We start from the raw sequence: 17,892 nt of genomic DNA on the forward strand, positions 1-17,892 counted from the left end.
TGAAGAAGCATGAGGCCTGGAGTGCAGACGCTTCCTCGCCTCATCGGACGACTTCAATGGTGTGGTGAAGTCAAAGACCTCTTCGACTTCTTGGATTTTTTGTGTTTGTGGCACTTACCTGATTTCCCTGATGGCTTGGATTGTGATGATAATCGTAGGGTGCAGCTCTGTAAACAATCCCAGGACGTTCCGCGCGACCAAGATTTTGAGTGTTGCAGTTCTTTGAGTCGTGGCCACACTCCTAGCACCATAAACACACCAAGTGGGTGTCTGTCACATACATCTACCTGTGACAGGTTCCACATGGCTTGAAACAATTGGGTTTATTTGGGGTCATTTCTCGCACCAGGAGAGAAAAACTCTCAAAAACTGTAGACAAAAAGTCACAAAAAGCCAGTTTAAAAATGACTGAGGGTAGCTCCGGCCAGATCAGTGCTCTCTGGCACGGAAAGGAAAGAACTGACGTCAGCACAGCAGGGTGGCGCCTATATAAGTACCTTGCATGTCACTTCCAGCACGGACGACGACGCCAATGTGGAGCCACACAACCCCAGCTACCATGGCACAGGGGTACTGCTCAAAAATCATCCGGATCCAGTCTGACGCCTGGGGATATTCTAAGGTACGGAATCAGATGCCAGTTATTCGTGCCAACTTTTCCCCCTAAAACAAAATCCAACAGTACAGGTTTGTGACTGAAAAGAAGCTAAGTAGATCGTAGCAAGTGAGATAAAGTTTATTGGCATAGAAAAGATGAAAATATGCATAATGATTTAAGGCACTATAAATGGAGCTGTATACATTTAGATGATGCAGTGACATATGGCCCAGGTCCAGCTGTGCCATGAGCTTTCGAAGTCGAGTGATCTTTTAAGGCAAATGCAACATATCTAACTCTTTGTCTGGAGGCTGTGCATATTTTGGCCACTGAAAAAGGATGTGAAGTGAACAAACATGGCAATGCACTATGGTATCTTTCTCACTCTTCCAAGCGCACATACCTGTCCGCTCTAAACCCTCTTACAATCGTTTTCCCTTCAGGTATCGTTGTATTTATCTCTCTCTGACATGTCATCCACCATGCCACTTGCCTACTGTGGCCAGGAGGGAACATGTTGGAAGACATCTACATGTCTCCCTTTCTATAAAATCATACCCAACCTCTGACTTCTTCATTCATGCCTTCATCTTGTTTTTGCTTTTGCATCATCTCTTACTTCCCATTTTCTCTTTAACAGATTTAGAGGCTGTAAAGTATCAGACCCTGATCTTTCTAGCCCTTTATGGAAAATATCTAATCTTAAGAACTTGTTCTTCATAAGGTACCATATCCTTCTTTATGCAGACAAAGAAGTTACAGTAGGTCTTGGACTAGCAAGTTCTGATGCCCACAATAAAGAATACCCTTTCCTTACCCTCTGCCACAACCTCCGGCTGAGACCCTTCCTTAATTTATAACAAAGTCAAAACAGGTTGTTACGGAAACCATCAGAGGGTGAGGGAGACAACAGGAACAATATTTGGGGCACCCTATGTATCCCAACTGTCATACTCCTACTTTTTTTCTATATTCTTTGGAAATATTAATGCCTGCCACCTGACTCTCTGCTACATGTTAATAACAGTTGTATGATTGTGTGACATGAGACACCAGGCAAGCCTTTGCAATAATTTGTACATTGAAAAGCAGGTCAATGGAGGAATGCATGACTCTGGTTCCTCATTACGAGGATAATTAAAAGCATGTTCCATCATCTGAGAGACAGAGCTTGGCAGAATAAAGTGACTGGGTCCACACAAAACAAAGTCTGTGCAAACAAGTAAATGAAAGGGGTTGGAACTAGTCACTGGACTGAAGAGGCACAATTCGTTGGTGCAATGTCAACCCACATTCATCTGGTTATTTAAGCTTAGATGGTGCAACATGACTGCCTAAGCCATGTACACATGGTCTGTCAATCTGGACTCATTGCAAAACAATGGTGAAGTTGAGTCCCTGGTAAGGAACAGGGTTTGAGTTACCGGATCACAAAGTTCCAGCTGGTTGTTGACAGAATGTGTCCATTTTGGGCCACCTGTGAATGAGTTTGGCACAGGTGGTTAGGTCAGTGGTTACAATCAAACGCTTGTTTCCGAGATAACATATGCTGGTCCTTCCCGGTCTTCACTTATCACCCAGGTACCTAAAAAATACTGATCAGATTTCAGCCCACTTGATTTGTGTCCCTGTTAGTTTCAGGTCTGTTGTTTTTCAATACAGATGCAGAGTTAGCTCATATCTCTCCGGTTTGGAGTTGGTTCAAAGTTTACATCGTTTTGAGTAAAAAGAGTTGTTGCAGGCTTGGGCAGATGTATTTGCGGATGCTTTCCAATAAATGTTTCCCCTGGTGTATCGGCGGTGTGAGACTGGTGTGATACCCATATCTCAGGTTTGGCCTCATTAAAGTAACAACTTTAAGTTAAAACCATGACCTTAGTTGTATGATCATGATTTGTTGGTAGTTTCTGACACTGAACTGTGCAATCATGCAACAACAAACTTTTCCTGAGTTTAAGATCCACTTCTGCCTGTTCTTTGGTCCTTGGGTTTGTCCAGCACACCGGAAGCCACACAGGCACACCAAGGCAAATCCAGAGGGCCAGAGTCCTTTTCAAACAAGAGGGGTCTCAATGGAAGAAAAGTAGATAGGCATACAGAGCCCCTGTGTCCATGTAGTAAAAAAACATCACTAATAATAGGTCCAAGTGTGTTGCTTGGATGTGATGTAGGAAAATGGTTCAGCACTGATTGTAGCGCAGGTTCAGGACCCGTTTCAGCTCTTCATCCACACCATCTAAAAGGAAATTAAGCCATGTTAGGATAGAGAATATCATATAGAGTCCCGGCTATATCTGATTTAATACCAGAGTAGTGCTCTGGGAACAAAGTTGATTTGCAGAAGAAGAGCATGATGACAGCATGCAGGAGCCAATGAGACTGGGTGCGGATGTGTTCCACAGAAGGACAAGGCCACAGTGTACAGCACATCAAACATGAGACGAGAGCTACAGTGTGGACACAACAGCAGCATGTGCGATCAATACACAGAGGAAGGATAGAATCTGCATGCAGAGGAAAGACCAGGTCAGTCTTAAAAAGCACGGAAGGAAGACAGCATGTACAAACATTGACCATTAGAAGTACAGAGCTTCAGTGCACCATTACAAATGATGATAGTGGCACTGTGAACAACGACAACACAGTAATATGACATAGCAACAGAACTCATAAGCACAAAGGAAGGATAGACTGACAGCTTAGATAAACATCAGAAACAGGTGTGGAGTGGAAAAAAAGCCTGTGAATAGCTCATCAGTACAATTAAACTCCATCACAAGAAGCAAAATGTTGCTTACACTGTAAGCATTTGTTTGTGGCATTTAGTGCTGTAGATTCATTTGCTCTGCATAGTCCTGCCGAACAAGTTACTTACCTTCGGTAACGATATATCTGTAAGAAACAGTAGTTAGTATTAGATTCCTTACCTTAGAATATCCCCAGGCGTCAGACTGGATCCGGAAATTTTTGCTTAGCAGTACCCTTGCGCGTTGGTAGGCGTAGTCTGCGGCTCCGCGTCCGTCGTCGGCGCCGTGATGACGTCGTCGGAGTACTTAGACGCCGCCTCCGTGTGCTGACGTCAGTTCTTAGACACAGCTTTTCCGCACCAGAGACGCAGAGCCATGTTAAAAAACCAACACTGGTGCCATTGAAACTAGGACCCTGAAAGGGGATGACCTTAACCCTAGATATCAGTTCGCAGAACGGGGAGGATGGGTGGGGCGGTAAGGAATCTAATACTAACTACTGTTTCTTACAGATATATCGTTACCGAAGGTAAGTAACTTGTTCATCTGAAAGAAACAGGTTAGTATTAGATTCCTTACCTTAGAATAGATACCCCAGCAATACCAACCCCGGTGGTGGGTCTGCGAACCAATAATCACACCAGAAAGTCCTGGAGGACGGAACGGCCAAAGAAGCCATCCCTCCGGACTTGGCTGTCCAGGCAGTAGTGTCTTGTAAACGTGTGCAGGGATGCCCACGTAGCTGCCTGACAGATGTCCTGCACGGGGACTCCCCGGCCCAGGGCAGCCGCCGTGGCTAGCCGCCGTGGCCCGAGTGGAATGGGCTCTCAGCCCAACAGGAGGCTCCTTCCTTGCCAAGGAGTAACATGCCTTGATACACAAGACGACCCACCGAGAGATGGTCCTCTTGTGCACCACCCGTCCCTTCTTAGCGCCCAGGTAACCAACAAAGAGTTGGTCATCCACCCGGAACAGGCGTGTGCGATCCAAATAGAACGAGAGCGCACGTTTTGGGTCCAGACGGTGGAGCCGCTCTTCCTCTTTAGAGGGATGCGGTGGCGGGAAGAAGGTGGGCAAGGTTATAGACTGCTCGATATGGAAGGCCGTGACAACTTTGGGCAGGAAAGATGGCCTAGTCCGCAACACAACCTTGTCCGGATGGACAGAAAGGAAAGGAGGTTTGGATGAAAGAGCCTGGAGCTCACTCACTCTCCTGGCAGAGGTGATGACAACCAGGAAAGCAGTCTTCAGAATAAGAAGGCGGAGAGGACAGTTGTGAAGTGGCTCAAAGGGAGCGCACATCAGAAAGGTAAGAACAAGGTTCAAGTCCCACTGAGGCATCACAAACGGAACAGGAGGGAACATGTGTGTGATCCCCTTCAGGAAACGAGTTACAATAGGGGACTTGAACAAAGAAGGTTGATCAGGCAGAAAGGTAGCCCTTGATTGTGCCCAGAGCAGAGCCCTGCTGGGCAAGAGAAAGAAGGAAGAGAAGAACCTCAGAAAGAGGGGCAGAAAGTGGATCCACAGCCTTTGCTGTGCACCATGCCACAAATTTATTCCACCTGCAGGCGTCTACCGATTTTGTGGAGGAACGCCTGGCTGCCAGAATCACATTACAGACTTCAGGAGGCAAGTCAAATGGCCTCAACTGTCGCCGCTCAATCTCCAAGCATGGCGGTGGAGACTGGACAGGTTTGGGTGGAGGACCGTCCCCTGCTGCTGCGACAGAAGGTCCTCCTGAAGAGGCAGACGACCTGGGGGATCGACTGACATACTGAGTAGCTCTGGATACCAGTACCTTCGTGCCCAGTCCGGAGCCACAAGGATGACTTGGGCCCAGTCGCGTTTGATCTTCTTCAGCACTCTGGGCAGAAGTGGTATAGGCGGAAAGGCGTACAACAAACCGCAACTCCACTCGCGACGAAAAGCGTCTCCGAGCAAGTGCCGCCTTGGAAATTCCAACGCGCAGAACTGATGACATTGCGCGTTCTCTTCGGTGGCGAATAGATCTAACCAAGGCTCTCCCCACTGCTGAAAGAGACCTTGCGCCACGTCCGAGTTCAGACGCCATTCGTGATCCATCATGCACCGACGGCTGAGCTCGTCCGCCCTGGCGTTCAGAGAACCTGCCAGGTGTTGAACCACCAGGGTCACGCCCTGATGTTCCAGCCACTGCCTGAGGCGCAGAGCCTCCTGGCATAGGGTCCACGACCCCACCCCGCCCTGTTTGTTGCAGTACCAAATGGCGGTGGTGTTGTCCGTGAACACCTGCACTACACTCCCTCGGACAGAGGGGAGGAATGCCTTCAGTGCTAGACGAATCGCCCGCAGCTCCAAAAGGTTGATATGGAGCCGGGACTCCGCCGGAGACCAGAGGCCTCTGATCTCCGCCTCTCCCATGTGGCCTCCCCAGCCCTGGAGGGACGCGTCCGTCACAACTACGTGCTCCGGTTGGGGAAGGGAGAGGGATCTGCCGCTGACCCAATCGCGGTCTGTGAGTCACCACTGCAGCTGTCTCGCAGTGCCCTCCGAGATCAGGACATGGTCGGATAGGTTGCCCTGATGCTGGGCCCACTAAAACTTCATGGCCCACTGCAGAGCCCGCATCTGCAACCGGGTGTGATGCACCAGAAGGATGCAGGAGGCCATCAGCCCCAGAAGTCGCAGCGTCAACCTGACCGAGACCCGGGACAAAGGCTGAAAGAGTGGAATCGGAGCCTGAATGTCCCGAACCCACTGTTCGGGAGGATACGCCCGAAACTGCGCCGAGTCGAGAACCGCTCCTATGAAGAGGAGCTTCTGATAGGGGCACAGGTGTGACTTCGGCACATTGATGGAAAACCCCAGCTGGTGCAGGAGGTCTGCCGTCGTCTGGAGGTGGCTGATGACTGTCTGGGGCGAGCCCGCCTTCAACAACCAGTTGTCGAGGTTGGGGAAGACTGAAACCCCTAACCTGCGCAGATGAGCTACGACCACCGCCATCACCTTTGTGGGGCGCTGGTAAGGCCGTAGGGGAGCACGGTAAACTGAAAGTGCTCGTGGCCAACCGTGAACCGCAGGTAGCGCCGGTGGGCCGGCAGGACGGGGATGTGGAAATAAGCGTCCTGCAAGTCCAACGCTACCATCCAGTCTCCTGGGTCCAGGGCAGCTAAGACCTGAGCCAGTGTCAGCATTTTGAACTTCTCCTTCCGGAGGAAGCCGTTGACGTTCCGTAGATCCAAGATAGGGCGTAGGCCCCCTTTGCCCTTCTTGGGTACCAGAAAGTAGTGTGAGTAGCAACCACACCCTACTTCTGGTCCAGTAACGCGCTCGATGGCCCCCTTGGCAAAGAGGGCCGTAAGTTCCTCCTGCAGAAGTAAGTCGCAAATGATCCCCCGATACGCGGTGGTATTGCGGTGGCATGGCTGGAGGAGTCGCCTCGAAGGGGAGGGAGTAGCCCCTTCCGACGATTTGCAGCACCCACCTGTCCGATGTGACAGTGCACCAGTGGAGGAGGTGATGGGGAACCCTGCCCCCCACTGGCGTCACATGGGCCTGAAAGCACCGACTAGGAGGGTTTTGAGGCGGATGCTGCGGGGGAAGGTGTGGACTGTCCTCGCCGTTGTCCCCGACCGCCGCCACGGCGGTTTCCACGGCCGCCACCGCGTTGGATATTACTCTGCGGTGCGTGGCTGGCAGCCCGTGTGGGGGCGCCCCTTCCTTGGCCACGAAAGGAGCGAAAGGCACCCATTTGCTGGCACGGGGCAGAGAGGCCCAAGGACCTGGCCGTAGTCCTGGAGTCCTTAAAGCGCTCAAGCGCATGGTCGGCCTTGTCGCCAAAAAGGCGACGGCCATCAAACGGCATGAGTGTATTCTGGACATCGGCCGAGAAGTTGGCTGTCCTCAACCAGGCGTGGCGACGAATCGCCACCGTCGTTGCCATCGCTCTGCCCAGTGAGTCGGTGGTATCCAGCCCACACCGGATAGAATACCGTGCTGCATCTCTGCCTTCCACAAGGGCCTGGCCGAGTTTAGCCCGTACCTCTAACGGGCATTCTGGCAGCACATCCGCCACCGTATCCCACAGAGAGTGGGTGTAGCGGCCCAAGAGGCATGCGGTGTTGGAAGACCGCAGTCCCAGACTCAGGGAGGAGAATGCCTTCTTGCCGTATTGCTCATACCTCTTGGATTCCCTGTCAGGCGGAGCCGACGGGAATGCGGTCTGGGAATTTGAGGCCTGGATAACCAGGCTCTCAGGGGTGGGGTGGGTGGACAGGAAACAAGGGTCGCCCGGGGCCGGGCGGTGGCTTCTGGCCACGTCCTATCTACAGGCGAACCTGTAGCGGGCCTGGACCAAGTGCCCAAAAGAACATCGGTCAAGGCCTCATTAAACGGCAGCAGAGGCTCAGCCGAGCTTGACTGCGGTTTAAAGACCTCAGTGAGGAGGTTAGTCCTCACGGCCGCGACGGGGAGCTTAAGGCCCAAGGCCTTGGCCGCCCGCGTCAGCACCACGCTGTAGGTTGCCCCCTCCTCCGTAGCCACGGTAGGAGGTGAGACAAAACCAGTGTCTGGCGAGGTGTCCAGACCAAGTCCACCTGTCCAGTCCTCAGACCCCTCCCAATTCTCCTCATCACCCATCTCCTGATACTCAGGGTTGTCAAATGATGGGGCCGGCTCATTGAAGTGAAACTCTCCAAACGGCGGCGCCCAGCGGCGCCGCTCCAGCGCCGGATCGAGGGAGGCATCGGGGACGGCGCCGCCCGGAGGTGACACCTGAGGGACCAGCGCCGGTGAGGTTGTTAGGTCAACCGGCGCGACCCGGATCCAGAAGCGGATCCAGCGGGGCCCTGCGGCCGTGAGCCCGAAGGCGCCGGCGGCGAAGCCCCCGACCTGCTAGGGCCCCCAGGCGGGTCCGCTGGGCCCGAAGGCGCCGCGGAGCCCGCCGGAGGAGTGAGAGACCTCATGGCCATGAGGAAACGTTCGATCTCCTCCAACGTCGCGTGCGGCCCAGGGACCGGAGGGTGTGGGGCCGGACGCGATGCCCGCGACTCCGACGGAGCCGCGCGGGCGGTGTCACCCGAACCCCCGGCCGCGTCGCGCGAGTGTCGGGGGGAGTCGGAAGAGCGATGACATCTCTTCGACTTCTTGTGCTTACCTGACGACTTCGACCCTGAGGAGTGATGTCGACTCCCGGAGCTATGGTGGCTCCGATCCCGCGACCGGTCCCTCGACCTCCGTCCGGACCGGAACCTTTCGCGGCGCGGGCCGACTGCCGGAGCTCAAGTCGCTTGCGGGACCGCTCCCGCCTAGCTTGCTTTCGAAGTCAGGGCCCAGCAGTCGGAGCAGGTCTTGTCGTCATGGTCGACGCCGAGACAGTGGAGACACCGACGGTGAGGGTCGGTGACCGACATCAGTCGGTCGCAATCCTCACAAGGTTTAAAACCTGGCATCCCTATCGGCACCGTTCAGAGTCGAAGACTTGAAAAATGATCAAAAAGGATCGTAAAAGTTTTAGTCAAAAAATGACTAAGGTACCACTTTTTCCGGATCAGCGCTGCTGGCGCGGAAATAAGTAGAACTGACGTCAGCACGCGGTGGCGGCGTCTAAGTACTCCGACGTCGTCATCACGGCGCCGACGACGGACGCAGAGCCAAAGACGACGCCTACCGACGCGCAAGGGTACTGCTACGCAAACATTTAAGGTAAGGAATCTAATACTAACCTGCTTCTTTCAGATATCTAACGTTGGGCCTGGACGTGTGCAACTGTTTTTGTTTCAATAAGTCTTTCAAGTCACGAGGTGTAGTGACTTCTTCCTTAGCTAGAATTTCACATGGGCATCAACTCCATAGTTAGATAGTTTTCCTGCATGGCGGGTGAGGATGGAGATAGATCATGATAGTGCATGAAGATGACCATGCAACAGAAAAGAAAAGTTAAAGAGGAAAGGTATATCTGCAACAACCAAAGGCTGCCGTGGAGGACGGCGTTGCATGTGAATCTAAAGCTCTACAGGACATGAACAGATGCTTACAGGATAAGTAACATTTTTCGTTCATGTTATGAATAACTCTAGATACACATACTCTGCATGGAATGTAAAGGAGTTACTCCATTAAGGAAGTGGCTTGCCAGAAGATGTTGCAGAACATTGAAAAAGTGTACGCCGGACTGCTTAGCCCACTTGGGCCTGCTTTCTCGTTAAGACATCCATACAATAATGTATGGTGAACGTGAGGTGTGGTAGAGGTGGCTGCTTTACAGGTATCAGCCACTGGAATGTTGCTTAAGAAAGCCACTGAGGCTGCTTTTTTATGATTAGAATGCGGCCTTGGGGGAGTAGGAAGCTGCTTTTTGGCCATGATATAGCAGGTCTAAATACACTTGACAAGCCAGTGAGCTAGCTGTGATTTTGAAATGGCACTGGCCTTGTGTGGTTTTGAAGAAGCTACAGACAACTGTTGCATTTTACTAAATGGTTCTGTCGTATCAATGTAGTACCCAAGAGCCCTCTTTACGTCTAATGTGTGAAGTGGTCTTTCTGCTACTGATTTTGGGTGCAGGAAGTACACAGGTAGTTCAATTGTCTGGTTAAGATGGAAATAAGAGATCACCTTCAATAGAAATTTTAGATTAGTTCTAAGGACTACTCTGTCAATGTTAACCTTAAAAAAAGGTTTCTGTAATGTGAGCGCTTAAATCTTTGTTACACATCTAAAGGAAGTGATGGCAACTAAGAAGGCCACACTCCAGGATAAAAATGATAGATAGTAAGAAGGAAAGGGCTTAAAAGGGGGAGGGGGGCATGAGCATATTGAGGACTACACTGAGATTCCAGAATGATACTGGGGGATCCTGGAGGGATAACCCTCTGGAGTCCTTCCATGACAGTTTTTATAACAGGAATTTTGATCAGAGAGGAGTGCTACCTGTTTTGTAAGTATGTGCAACTGCAGCAAAATGTTAACAAATGGATGTGTAAGGATGTGGGTGTGTAAGCCAGGCTTGACCATTGCAAGTGCAACAGGTAACAAACAGTGTCTTGCGCTGTTGGTTTTAGTGGGTCAATGTGTTTGGGTAGACAGTGATGGAGAAGCCTCTTCCACTTTGCCGCATAGCAGGCCCTAGTAGTGGAGGTCTGGCCTCCCTGAGGATGACCATACACTTACAGGACAATTTTAGCTAACCAAGCTCAGATTGAGCTGTCTGGGGTCAGGATGTCTGAGGGTAGGTACCCTGGTATTGCATGAGACAATCTGGCCTGCTGGGGAGCTTCTCGTGAGGGACTACCAACAACTCAAGGAAAGTTGTGAATCAAGGTTGCCTGGCACACATGGGAGCCACTAGTATTAGGGAGAGGGAGGTTTGCTGAAACTTCTGAATTAAGTATGGAAACAGTATGAGAGATGAAAAAGAGTAGTTAAATGTCCCTGAACAAATTATCTACAGTGCATTGCCCATGGACAGATGGTTGTAGAAACCTGGAGGGAAAGCTTGGGCATTTGCCGTTTTCAGCAGTTGCAAACAGATCTAAGTCGAGAACCACCCAACGCTGAAAATAGGGGAGCAGGACTTTTGGGTGGAGTTCCCACTCTTGGACTTGCATCCCGCAGAGCAGGTCTGCAAAGTCCTTGTCCAGCCCTGGAAGGTACTCTGCTAGGATCTGAACCTTCTGTTGGATCGCCCATTGCCAAATATCCTGCACCAACCCGACAGCTGTGAGGAATTCATGCCCCTCTATTTCTGTAGATAGTGTAAGAAACTGGCTCTATAAATACTACACCAATATAAGGTATAGTGTGTATAGAGTTGGCCCCTCGCCCCAGGCTGTGCATTGTTTCAGGTCCCCTGAGAGCAGCAGCTCTCGACCCAGGGGTCCAGAAACATGTCTGTTGGTGGTATCCACTCAGTCAGGTCACTAGAAGTTGGTCGAGTTTCAGGGGGCATCTCTAAGATGCCCTCTGTGGTGCATTTTACATTAAATCCCACACGGGTATCAGTGTGGGTTTAATGTGCTGAGAAGTTTGATACCAAACTTCCCAGCTTTCAGTGTAGCCATTATGGTGCCGTGGAGTTCGTAATGACAACCTCCCAGTACCAAATACTCTTAATGGCAGCACTGCACTTACAGTGCCCAGGAATGGACCTGGGTACTGTAGGGGTACGGGGCTAATGCACCTGTATCCTCACCACTGGCATAGGGCACCCAGCTAGAGGGGTGAATGATGTATGCCAGGGCAGTGGTTTGTGGGCATGGCACACAGGGATGTGTGCCATTTCGACTCTTCACTTTGTTCTGCACCAAGACACGCTGCCTGCAAACACAGTGTGTAAGTGTCAGGGTACAGGGTCTCTAAGGGTGGCACAATAAGTGCTGCAGCCCTTAGAGGCCTTCTCTGGTCACAGTGCCCTGGGTACCTGTGGTACCATTTACCAGGGGCTGACATGTGGGCAGAGATGCCAATTGAGCTAGTTTTTGGGGAAAGAACACAGGCCCTGGGAACCTGATTGGCAGGGACCCAGGGTACATCAAGTCAAAGTGCATCAGTAGTCTGGCAAAAAGTGGGAGGGGTTACTGTAACAGAAACCCACTTTCCTACAGATAGTGCTTGGCAGTCATGCTTTGATCAGGATTGTCTTGGGAGGAACATGGCAGAAAGCTTTGAATGCCAAATGGACTGCCAGCATCTCCAGATAGTTTATGTGAAAGGTTTGTTTGAGGGCAAGTCCACAAACCCTTAACATTGATGTCCTGTAGATGTGGCCACCAGCCAATCAGAGAGGCGTTCGTGTTGAATGTCACTTTAAGTGCACTGTACGTGCAGTGCTGCCATTAAGAGTATATGGTGCTGGGAGTTTGTCATTACAAACTCCACAACACCATAATGGCTACACTGAAGACTGCGAAGTTTGGTATCAAACTTCTCAGCAAATTAAACCCACACTGATGCCAGTGTGGGATTTAATGTAAAATGTACCACAGAGGGCATCTTGGAGAGGCCCCCTGAAACTCGACCAATCTCTAGTGACCTGACTGAGTGGCTGCCACCACCAGACATGTTTCTGGACCCCTGGGTCGAGAGCTGCTGCTCTCGGGGGACCTGAAACAACGCACAGCCTGGGACGAGGTGCCAAGCCCCCTCCCCCAGGATGGGCAGGGTTCACAAAGGAGAAGCTTCAAAGGCATGCCGCCTTTGTGAGCCTCTCCAGACCATTTGCTGCTTTCAGAAACTGGTCCCCACTGGTTCTACACCCCCACTTTGGGAGGGAAAACCGCCAGGAAAAACAAGTGAGGAAGAGAGGTGTGCCCACCTCTGCCAACTTCACCCCTAAGGTGGGGAGGCGAGGTAAAGCACAACCTCAAGTCCCCGCCATCTTGAGGATGGGGGGACCCAGCCAACCAGGGACAGGCTCCTGCCCCCTTCCCACCTGAGAGTGGCAGAATAGAGAGTGTACCCACCTCAGGGATGAGACCCATTGATCCCTGCCCTTTACCTACCTGTAACACCCCTAAATGTAGTATTTAGGGGGCACCCTGAACCTTCCTTCCTCAGATCCAGAAACAACAAGAAAAGAAGATAAAAAGGACAAAGAGCCGTGCAGAGCTAACAAGAGGAGGACGACGCACACTGACTTGGCCCCAGCCTTACATGCCTCTCTCCCCTCAAACCTGCGAAATCCCGGTGTGTCCTGCAGCCAGCAACCTCAAAAACCCAGGAGGACCTGCCTGCCTTCACTTCAAAGACTGAATCTCCAGTGAACACCGGACTTGTTCAAACTGCAGCTTCTGGTGCCAGCCAGAGCGCAAAACCAGCCCACTCTTCCAACTTAAGGTCAGGCCGGGTTCGGCGTGTGCAAACACCACGAGGATGTTCCCCCCCGGCGATCCGAAATACAGCGACCCCTAACCTGCCTCAAGCCTCCAGATGACGCCTGTAGCCTCAATCCAGACGAGCCCAAATCCCCCAGCCACCACCGCGACCAGAGCGGGTAAGAAAATCTGACGTCCCAAGGCACCCCTCCACCCGACGCCCCACGCCCTTGTGTGCCCAAACCAACGGTGCCTAACCAACCCACGACATCCCAACTTACCCCTCGAAGTGGTGGTTGCACCCAGAAGATCCTCGTCCCCGAGCCTGCAGTATTTCTTTGTCCCGGAGGTTCTCTATTGGAAACAACAGGGCACCCGACCTAAAAACAGCACCCTGCACCCGGCCGCCCCAGTGCCGCTGACGGTGCACCTTCGGTGCTACTTTGGTCCCCAACTTGGTCTGAGCTAAACCCTAAGAGACTAAACCTGCAGCCTCAATCCAGAGGACCTCCCCTACCGCAACCGGAGCGGGTAAGAAAATCCGACATCCCAAGGCACCCCTGCACCTGACGCCCGCTGCAGCATGTATTGTGCCACCCCTGTTTTGCCTTCCAAACTGACACCACAGGTCTGTTCTTACATCCTGGATAAGGTGGTGTAATCACCCCTTACTTGGATATAGTATACCTATATCTATAAACCTATATATACAACTATTGACCTATAAGCCACTCCTATGGCAGACCTCGCTACCCCCCCCACCCCCCCCCCCCCCACCCCCCACGGCCAGTTCTGGCGGCGGGGGTAGCATTCCCCACCCTTCTAGAGGGAGAAGACATGTAGTTACTGGTTTACCCGGTTAAAGTTAAACAGAGTCTCAGCATCACAAAATGGATGCTGCTGCCACAGACACGAGTCTGCCCTCCTGCTGCTGAACGAAACTCCGGCAGGGGAGGCCTGGACAATAGGTTTCTTGTCCAGGGAGGTGCTGGCACCTCCCCAGACAGGCTCTTAGTGTTTTGGGGCAGGGAGGGCTGCATTCAGTGAATGCTTTCCAGACACAGCCTGGGGCACACAAGGTGCTCCATGCATTTCCCAGTTCAAACCGGTTGCTGGGGCACTCAGCCCCAGCTCTGGCGTGAAACTGGACGAAGGGGTGTCCACCCACAGGAGGGACCTTAGAGTTAGTCCAACCCCTAAACTTACTATAAGTATAGAACCATAGTCCCTAGGACTTTTAATTACCCTGGACGAAACTCTGCAACATAATCCTGGACCTTCGACATTCCATTTCGACTGGAAGACAGAAGAAATCTCCCTTGTGGTCAAGGAGTGACCACCCTGTTCAAACAGGCACCAACAGCATCTTTGCCGGTCTGCACGTTTGAGGCTCCCGCCGAACCCTGAAGAATCTGCGACACAGGACACGGACTTCCAGACATCTCTGACCCCGACCTTCGCTCCCAGCAAAGCTGAGACCTGTGACGGACACGAAAGACGTGGGACCGGAACTCCTGACATCCTGCATTTTGCTACCTGCACAGACTTCCCGAGGTATCCCGAAGTTCTGCATTGGGGTGCTTGAAGCCCCAGCCCCGAGCACCTTTTGCACCGAAGCTCAGAAGCCCAGAAGCCCACACTCCCCGAGTGTCCCGTGGGCCAGCTTTGTGGATTTCCGCTCGACGCGTCTTCGCGGTTCCTAGTCCGTTGGCTAGTGAGCCCCCAAGAAGACCAACCTTTGATTTAACTTGCTTTCCTGGTTGCGCCAGGCTTGCTCCAACTTTCCTGCAAAGGAGAAGTTCCACAGACCTTGCTGGTCCACACCGAAGCCAATCTCGACATCCCCCGTGGGTTGCGTTTGCTAAGGCTTGTTGGGTCCAATCCGGATACCGACACTGCAGTCAACTAGATCCTTCGTGGGACAGCTCGAATCCAGCTCCTTGTCGTCGTCGACGCCTCCTGTACCTCGTGGCTGAAGAGACAAACTTCACCTTTTCACCTGAAATGACCCGACATCTGGTGGCATCTTTCTATCGCCGCCCTGGTCACTGGCTAGTGGCCCAGACTCTGTCTCCTCTGCTTTCAGGTTCTTCACATCTTTGATCCACCCTTGGATCCACCCGGATACTTTTCCTCTGGTCGCCTGCAGCACTTCTTCGCAGCTCTCCATTGGAATCGACGACAAAACCCGACAAGAAAAGACACCTAGGCACCCGGCTGCCCTGGGTGAGGTAACACGAGTACTCCAGTGCTCCCGTGGGTATTGACTCTCCAAGTGCCCTAGTCTAAAAGGGTTCCATCGAAGTTCACCTCCTTGTACCCTTAATCTTTAAAATTGTAACACTATATGAAATAAGGGCAAAATGCGGGTCTTGAATACGATTTGAACAGAGGAGGGCTACACTCCAAGATGGCGGCATAATTCTTACGGAATGGAGCACACATTATTAGATCTAGGTGGAAGGTCGCCCTTAGACGTCATCCAAAAGCGTCTATCAAATTAGATAAGACAAGCCATAAAAACGGCCAGCGTTATCGGCGTCTTGATAACAATTGCAGACAGAACTAAGGGAATCGCCGGAGTACATACATATTGGGTGCAATGCGCTTACTTCTGATGTATGCATGTATATATAGACAAATGTAGCTTAGAACTCAATGGATTTAGCAAGGAGTAAAAGGTACAATGAGACAGGGAGTACTAGAATTTTAATTGCGTACCGGATATCGTACCGCTTCCTGTGGTACAAAAATATAGAATAAGAGTGATAGCCCGATCAGGACGTGGGTTAATGGGGCACATTAAGACACTAGATATCCCCAATAGATAAACATACAGAGATGGTATTGTTTGGCATTTTGCAGTCTACCCAGATGCGCCCCGGCTAAGAAGGATGAACTAATAGACCGGCTGCCCTCCTTCTCTTAATGTTTGACCACCAAAAGTAACTAGAAGGTGAGACACAGGGAACCATTATCATAGTGATGGTCACTGAACGTAAGCCATCTCACTGACAAATGTTTCAAGGCCCAAACCAACGGTGCCTAACCAACCCACGACATCCCAACTTACCCCTCGAAGTAGTGGTCACACCCAGAAGATCCTCGTCCCCGAGCCTGCAGTGTTTCTTTGTCCCAGAGGTTCTCCATTGGAAACAACAGGGTACCCGACTTCAAAACAGCACCCTGCACCCGGCCGCCTTAGTGCCGCTAAGAATGCACCTTTGGTGCTACTTTGGTACCCACCTTGCCCTGAGCTAAACCCTAGGAGCTTTGCTCCCACAACCTCGTGGCCTGCTTGCCAGCAGCCACCAACCGGAGACCCCCTATCCTCCATAGGATGCCTAAACACTCAGCACCCGGCCGCCCTAGTGCCGCTGAGGGTGCAATTCCAGTGCATCACTGACCCTGGGAGACTGCTGAGTCTAACCCCAGAACCTTAACTCCCACAGTCGTTTCCTTACCTGCAAACCGATAACCTGTTTTTCCTCCATAGGATAACACTGACAATTTTCCCTCCAAAAAACGACTAAGTGTGGAGTTTTGAAAACTAAAGATATTCTTTAAAAATCGTACAAATAGGCGTGGCTTGCGCGCCGCTTCTACATGGCGTGTTGCGCTTGAGCTCCGTGGCGAGTTCGTCCCGTTGAGCGATTTTCTTCACTTCTGGCTGCCCTTCTTCGCGGAAAAGGCAAACCTCTTCAGCGGAACATGCGGAGAGTTGATTGAGGCTGTTTTCCTGTTTGTTTGCTCACCGGCTGCATGAATTCCGCCGCTCGCTTCAAAGGCGCTCGCATTCCTTATGAGCGGCCGCCATTTTCCCGCTCTTGACGTTCCTGTCATTTTACTTCAGAGGCGCCGTCATGGATACAAATTTCCAGTGCCGCTTGTCTTCCTGGTGTGTTTCTTCCATGAGGCTTACTACTGGTAACATTTTTGTCTTTTTTCTATTATTTCATTGCTGCTTGGCTGGTTTTTAAGCTGCTCACGTGCTGTTTGTTTCTCAGAGCGCTTCTGTCATAAGAGGTGTCGACATTTTTTCCTACTATTTCAATATTGTGCTCCCCTGCTCTGCACATTCCTTAGCTGCTTGACATATCCTGGCACACATTGGACGTGAGAGCCTATCTATATTTTTCTGTGTCATTCTGCGCAACTCCTGTGTTCCTATCTCTCTCAAGTGGTACTCTTGCAGTATTTTACTTCACAGCTGCAACTATGAATCGGTCTACGACCACCAAAGACTCAAAAGATGTGGGCACGTCGTTGAAAAGACTTAAATCACTCTCTCCGTCGCCCGAGTCTCCTCAGGCAGACACTGCTTCCACGTTGGATACCATTTTGGCGCGCCTTAATGAAGTGCATGATATTGCGCAGTCAACAAAAACTAACACAGACTTGTTACAAGTGGAGGTGTCTGCTATCAGAAATGACTTTAAAGCCCTCTCTCTTCGTGTGTCTGCCACAGAATCACGAATCAGTTCTGCTGAGGATGGTATGCACAAACAGTCCAGATCTCTCACCCACTTGGAGCGCTCAATGGCGGCATTGCGCAGAGATCTCACTGAGCAGGAGGACCGTAATCGTAGATCTAATCTGCGTATTTTTGGTGTTCCGGAAGATTCGGAGAAGGCTTCTTCTTCTATGATAGAGTTTTTATCTCATTGGATCCCGGACACCTTACAAATCTCATTCCACAGAGAGTTTGAGATTGAAAGAGCACACCGTGTTCCAACGTTTCGACCTAAGACAG

The 17,892-nt window shown here is 51.3% G+C and overlaps 1 protein-coding gene across 2 annotated transcripts in view; it reads right to left on the minus strand.

Annotated features, from left to right (window-relative positions):
• Window positions 1-715: 715 nt before the first annotated feature.
• Window positions 716-17,892, minus strand: part of STAP2 (signal transducing adaptor family member 2) — a 338,860-nt gene continuing 321,683 nt past the window's right edge. For both annotated transcript variants that reach the window (XM_078670196.1, XM_078670195.1), the window contains exon 15: window positions 716-2,834. In XM_078670196.1, coding sequence (XP_078526322.1) covers window positions 2,779-2,834 — 56 coding nt within the window. In that variant the 3' untranslated portion in view covers window positions 716-2,778. The remainder of the gene's footprint in view (window positions 2,835-17,892) is intronic.

This window comes from Lissotriton helveticus, chromosome 12, assembly GCF_964261635.1.
Source record: "Lissotriton helveticus chromosome 12, aLisHel1.1, whole genome shotgun sequence".
Lineage (NCBI taxonomy): Eukaryota > Metazoa > Chordata > Amphibia > Caudata > Salamandridae > Lissotriton > Lissotriton helveticus.